General features: G+C 42.3%; 1 protein-coding gene across 2 annotated transcripts; it reads left to right on the plus strand.

Moving 5' to 3' along the window:
• The first annotated feature begins 325 nt into the window (after positions 1-325).
• On the plus strand, positions 326-6,506 carry C1H11orf58 (chromosome 1 C11orf58 homolog). Of its 2 annotated transcripts, none has more exons than XM_033153556.1 (5): positions 326-564; positions 2,909-3,011; positions 4,070-4,130; positions 4,799-4,908; positions 5,961-6,176. In XM_033153556.1, coding segments are annotated over exons 1-5 (492 nt in total). In that variant the 5' UTR covers positions 326-562. The 2 variants fall into 2 exon arrangements, with proteins under 2 accessions (XP_033009447.1, XP_033009437.1); XM_033153546.1 differs by having other exon boundaries at positions 499-564; positions 2,928-3,011; positions 5,961-6,506.
• The last annotated feature ends 517 nt before the right edge of the window (positions 6,507-7,023 follow it).

A 7,023-nucleotide genomic window follows, 5' to 3' on the forward strand; every position in this document is an offset into this window, starting at 1 on the left:
GCAAAAGGAAACATCCTCAGCACCGGAGGAAGCGTGAATGAGGGTGGAAACACAGAATCTACAGACTCGACCAACCACCGATCAAATTGTTTCCTTTCCCCGCCCATCTCGCCGACAGCCAATCACCAGAGAGAGAGAGAGAGAGAAAGAGAGAGAGCAGCTATGTCGCAGGGGCTTGTGGGATTTGGAGTTCCTCCCTTTCCGAGAGTTCCCATAGCATAGCAGCAAGTGGTTAGCAGGATAAAAACTACAACTCCCAAGAAGGGAAAGGTCGAGAGGGAAAGCGGGGAGGGGGAGGAGAGAGAAAGAAAGATCCGCCGCCTGACCTAAGCGGGAGTTCTTTCTCTGTCTCGCGCGCTTGCGCCGTGGGAAGCCCTGCGAGGAGGCGGAGGCGAAGGAATAGGAAGCAGCGTTTGGGACCGCCGAAGCTCAGGCTGCGAGCGAGCAGGGCCGGGAAGTGGCCCTCGGGTCGGGCTTGCTGATCCGGGCGGCTGCAAGATGAGCGCCGCCAGGGAGTCCCAGCCTGAGCGCGGCCACGGAGTGAAGCGAGCGGCCTCCCCCGATGTGAATAAGGGCGGCTGGGGGAGGAAGCGGGGTTGGGAGGCGGCCGGAGGGGGAGGGGGAAGGGGCTTCTTCCTGTCCTGCCACTCATCTGCGGGGCCCTTGCTCTTGAACTCCCCGCTCTCTCCTTACCGCGAGGAGAGTTGCAAAGTGGGCCGGGGGACGGGCGGGAGGTCAGGATCATTTCGTCCAGGTGTGGCCCCTTTTGCCGCGCATTTTGCCACGCGGCGACGTCTTCTTTGCCCCAAGTGCGGGGAAAGTTCTCGCGGCTTGGCAGGGTGGGAGAGAAGGGACACTGTGACCGACCTGCTCGGTGGCCCTTGTTGCCGCAAGCCCCGTCCCCCCTTTCTCCATATTGAGCTTGTGCATATTGTGGTCCCCCGCCTTAGTTTTTGGAAAAAGGCATGTCCTAAACAACCCCTAGGAGAAATACGCGCTTTCATAGACGTTTAGGCCCTGGTTTGGCATGCAGAAAAGCTATAACACGTGTAGCAGCCTCATCTGGAGGGGGGGGGAGGAGGCGTGTATTGGGCCTGTGTGTGTGTGTTATTCACGTGCGAATATTTAACTAGATATTTAATGTCAAGTGTTCTAGGGGAAACAGCTGGAGAACTTTATTGCACACGCAGGTGTGCCAACAGTACTTTTTAAAATCAAAGTGACCCTAAGGGCCCTCGGTTTATTCTCTGTGTTTGTGTACATCAGTTGTGGATCCTGTCCCAGCTACTGCTCAGAAGTGGGTAGAGCAACCAAAATAAAGTAAAATGTGTACCTGAGCACTAAGAGTGATGTTAGGTAGGAAATGTAGGAATGATTGGAATGCTAACCTTCCACCCACATAAGCATGGCCAAGGTATGTTGGTGAAATGAGACCCAACTAAATCATCTGTGAAACAACTCTGATTGAGTTAGCAAGGTTCCATGGGGAGAACAAAATACAACATTGTATGCTCACATATGCTATATATAACATTACCTATACAACATAAACCTGTGTAAATGGAAAGTTCCCCAATGCCGAAAATTGAGTTGAAAGCAAGGACAGATGCTTTATATTATAATCATCCAAGCCACTTGTGTGGGAAGTGATGGGAGTACAAAAAAGTCTTGATATCTAAAGCCTACAGGGAGTTAAATAGCTTAATAAAATTAACAAATGTATCTGCAGACATGAAATTGAGGGGACATGGGATTTACTGTACTGGGATACCGCCTGCAAGGCACTTCTAATTAGCCAAATAGCTGCCTTTATTTCTGAGTTCATCATTGAGGACTTGATTAATGATAGGATAAAAGCAGGACAGTCAAATTCAATGCAACATAATATGTATATATATATATATATATATATATATATATATATATATATATATATTTACAGATTATTACTTTTGTGGACCCTTTCTCTCAAAAAGCATGCATCCCCAGGCTTGGAATGACTTCTGGAGGACTGCCACAATTGTTATCCTTTTCAACTGTTTCAGCAGCTTCACAGTGGATATGACACCAGCAGCATTCATATTTTGGCCATTAGAGTCCATAGCTGCTTCTCCCTGTTGATGGTCGACATAATTTATAAAATAAAAAAATGCAGCAGCACGTGTACATTGTGGGCAACTTTTGATTAATTCTATGATGTCTGAAGCAGCTTTTAATCCTATGGTTCACTTTTTTCAAAAGAGAATTTTGGTAGAGAGGGTGATGGCTTGCTTCCATTTGCTGGTGTGTTTGACTGTGCTATAAGTGCTGCAGCCTCATATGGTAGGTTTTTGAAGGAGTTGATCACATCCAAACAGTGACAAGGTGGAAAATAGGCATATTCTTTCAGTTAATTGAAATTGTGTTATTGATCCCTGGTAATCCCAGTAACCAGTAAACTGCAATGATTAATTCACCACACTTTTCAGATTGTCAACAAATATTTTCATATGGTGCCAGCTACTACTTAACTGGGCTTTCCCGGAAATCATGCTTACTTTACAAGTGGTTAAATAAGCTTTGCAATTTAAACCTCCTCCTTTTTGAAGAAGTCTTCCTGATCTTGTTTAAACGCAGCTATGAATTTTCCACTTCCCTTGAAAGGAGCTGGTAATTTCCACAGCCTCCACGACTTGCTTCTAGGGCTATAGTTTGCTACTAGCCATTAATAGGTGCCTTCAACCCATGTGGGTAGTAGCTTTGCTGATTGAGGTTTAACGATCCCCATTAACAGTGTGTGACTCTGAACTTGAATGATCATGGCTGTACCTTTAAAACAAAAGCTGTACATTATGTTCAGAATATATGATAAAGTAATTGAAAATGTATGCATGCAATCGACTTATCTTTCTTTTTAACGTGACCACAGGCCACCTTCTGTCTTGCAGCTTGGATCTAGCAGCTGGGAGGCAGCAGACCTGGGTAATGAAGAAAGAAAGCAAAAGTTCTTGAGACTTATGGGTGCTGCAAAGGTGAGGCTTTATCTTCCATCTAAACAGTTTATTGAACTGCAGAGGAAACTTGTATAGAAGAACCTTCTAAACTTATTCTTTCACTGATCATGCTTGGTTTACTTCACTGATTTTGATAAGCATACAAGGGGTGGCAAGCCATTCATCTTGATGTTATTGTAAGGCATGCGTTATCTATGGCTGCTCTCTGAAAGGAAAAAAAAAAGTTGAGCTTGAGACAGTATGGAAAGAGTGCTGTTTCACTCTGGTTCTGCTTGTGGTCTTGCTAGATGGGTCTTTAGTCTCATCCAGCAGAGCTCGTTATGTTATTAGGTAACTGGGCTCTGTAGAGGTAGGCTGATGCAGCAGTTTCACAGCAAACATCCCAAGTGCTTCATAGAAGATAGAATGGAAGCTAATGTCATCAAGAAGAAAAATGTGTTTTATGATACTTGTACTTGTCATATAGTATGATACTGGTTGTATATTCGACTTCCATATTTGAATCTGATTATTTTTATTTTTGCTTTTATTCTTGATTTTCTCCATAATTACTTACAGCATCTGGTTGTTTGATTTTATCAGTTTGGACATATGAAATCTGCATGCTAGGACATTGATATTAAACAAACAAAAAGCTGGTTTTTAAAATATGACAAAGTTAATGCTGGACATTAATGGAATGTAACTCTGAAAGCTGGCACAATAATTTTACAATACTTACAAATACAGTGGTACCTCGCAAGACAAATGCCTTGTGACGAAAGGGTTTTGCGGTTTTTTAGGTGATTCGCAAGATGAATTTTTCTATGGTCGTGCTTCACAAGACGAAAACGTTTTGCGGTTTTTTTTCCGCACAATGCATTCCTATGGGAAACCGCGCTCCGCAAGACGAAATTTTCACAGTATGAAACGACTCACGGAACGAATTAATTTCGTCTTGCAAGGCACCACTGTAATGTCTATGGCAAGGTGACCCGTGGAGCATGAAAACTTACAAAGTGCTGCAGAACTCATTGTTGTGATTTGCTTCAAGAGACAGCAATTGTTCTCAAATAACAGCTTTTATTTTCTTTTAGAAAGAGCATACTGGCCGCCTTGTTATTGGAGACCACAGATCAACTTCTCATTTTAGAACAGGTCAGTCTAACTTAAGTGGAAGTAAGTTTATGTATCTTTTAATGAAGTGTGACTGTTTTTCAGGAAATCCCTCTTTTTTGGGGGGGGGCTGAATAGCAGCTTTCTCAAGGCTACCCAGTAAGCTTCATAAAGCAAGGTTTTGAACTCAAAACCATCTCTCAGGCCACTAAAACCACACTGGCTCTGTGGCAAGCTGAATGAGAGCAGGAGCCCCTCACAATGTGTACCCCATTTGCCTAAGGCATACATTGTCTCTTACTTACTGGACACGGGCATGCCATAAACAAATCATGCTTCACCAACAGATGTCTGAAGCTTCTGCTTCTGGATAATGTTTTTGTCTTGCCATCAAATAAACTTCATGGATTAAATTAATTAGCTGTGCTGTTTTGGCTCACTTGAGATTTCATTAGTAATTTTCAATCTGGATTATGTATCTTCTGCTGTTGGTGGGAGCAAAGTTTTCCCTGGGACAATTGCTTTTAAGGCTTTTGAAGCTGTTCTGTCCCTTTGTTTTAGCACGTGTCTTTAATGAAGTACTAGCAAGGCATGGTGATTGACATGAAGCATTCTGACTCTAAAAGGCCTTATGCTCCTGCTTTTGTGTTGTAATTAGATGTTTGTTTGTTAGTTTGACTGGATGGTAACCAACGTGTATGAACATATAGGGGAAGAAGACAAGAAAATGAATGATGAGCTAGAAACTCAGTTCCAGCAAAGCATGGATAGCACCATGTCGGGAAGGAACCGGCGGCATTGTGGACTCGGCTTCAGTGAGGTAATCATGTTTAACTTGAAATAGTGACTCAATAAGTTGTGTTTCCCTAGAAGCCAAACAGTTCCTACAGACGACACAACAGAAGCACAGTTTTATAAAGTGGATGCTGCTTAAGTATGCCAAACTGTCACATGGCACATACACAAGCCTATCCATTCCTTAGACCACTGTCTGCTGAACTCAGGCCACACTTTACAATTGCTGTATTTTTGCCAATGGGCCAATGTATTCAGCTGCTGCAGTCTGTAAACCTTTCCCACTAGAATTGTAGAAGTTCCTGGAGGTCCAGAGGGCTGGAAGTTTTCCCACATTTACCACGAGGCATTATAATTTAGCATCACCATAGCATTCCCTTGCTTATGCCTTCAGTTCATAAGAAGATACAGCTTAGAGCAGGGATGGCTAACTCAAATAAAGGCCACAAAACTACTTTATTTGACCTTTGGAGCTGTGCCAAATTCTTACCTTCCTTTGGTAAAAGGTTTTGTCCAGAGTTTTACTCGCAAGGCAGGAGGAAATGGTTTTCAACATTTTGCCACCCTTTATTTGGGTTTCGTTTGTAATGCCTTCGCCATGCCAAAATGCACATTTTCCCATTTGCTCTGGCGCTCTTGCCTATTCCATAACTTTATCGTGAAGCTTGATTGATCACTATTTAGTTAGGTTGCGCAGCAAAACATTCTGTGTTAAGTCTGGTGGCTTCCAAAATGCAGACGTTGGCCATCCCTAGCTTAGAGCAAATGCCTGCATGGGTAGGGGCTTATCTCTGGTGAAACAAGGGTGTAACCCTATACCTGCTTACATGGGATTCTGAGTGCGTGTATACTGCTCTGTAGCATACTTCAGAATTTTGCTATATAAAGGGGCCTCAACTTGCCTGCTTTGTTTCCTTAATGATACATCCATCATTTTATTTGTATGCTGCCTTTCCACAGTTTTGTACATGGGGTTTGTTTGTTATGTTGAAACATCCATTTTTCAGTATGACTTTTTTTAATAAAAAAAAGAATGGGAAGTTTTTGCATTTTCTGTAATCTGAATTTTTCTTTTAGTTTGAAGAAGACAAGGAAGATCCAGAGGATACAAGAGACTCTCTGGAGCCAGAAAGCTCAGAGGACTCGGAAAGTGATTCTGAGTCTGAGCAAGAAGAGGCTACAGAAGAGGCTGCAGAATCTACTGAAAAGAACAGTGATGCTGAAGATCCTCAAGCTAAGAAAAATTCAAAAAGCAACTATAAAATGATGTTTGTTAAATCCAGTGGTACATAACTACAGATCAAATCAGCCTTTAAGCAAAGTAAGCCTTATGGTTACAGTGCAAAGTATTGGACTGCTTACAGCACAGACCTTTCTATTATGGTTTGAATAAGGCCCTTTTAGAGAGAGAATAGTGTTTGCTTTTCCATCGCCATGAAACTATTTTTATCAGCATGACTGTATCCATTTTGTTTTGTAAAGTATGAAAATAAAATTGGGCTGGTTGTGGGGAGGGTGCAAGTTAGTTCTCGATCCCCTTTTACATTATTCTTCTGTCCCTTTCCTATTCCATGATGGCTATCAAACCTTTCTTAAGCTTGTTAAAATGATTTATCGAAATGAGACTTGATGTCTTTAAGTGTGGTTTATTTTTTAAAGCAGCACACTGTTTGGGTTCTGAATGATGTAATTATTTAAAAGTGAGAATTGGAGCTCCTTTGTCTTGCTGGCATCCCAAAAGGGATCAGCATTTTAGGATGTGCCCAGCCCTGGCTTTTACTGTGGTGGACTTCTAATATCAGAGCTGTGCATGTGTGTGAAAGAGAGAGAAAAAGATGCATTTATGAGAGAGAAACTGATTAGCCAAAGGAGGTTTGGATAAGGAATTAACAGACAAAATATTCAGTGAGGGGAGTAACCTTAACATACACATTTGTAAGTTAACTGTGTTGTATCTGTGTATATGTTATTGATCTTTAGAGCTTCACTGGCAGAAACCCCGAAAAGGTTAAGGAGACTTTAACAGAGTGGGTTGAAAGGAGAGTAGGTACCTGAATGTGAAAAGTTTCAGTACTCCAGTACAAACAACCTGCCTCAATTTTCTCTTAAGTACATTAACTGACAACTATGTTTATCTAAA

This window comes from Lacerta agilis, chromosome 1, assembly GCF_009819535.1.
Source record: "Lacerta agilis isolate rLacAgi1 chromosome 1, rLacAgi1.pri, whole genome shotgun sequence".
Taxonomy (NCBI): domain Eukaryota; kingdom Metazoa; phylum Chordata; class Lepidosauria; order Squamata; family Lacertidae; genus Lacerta; species Lacerta agilis.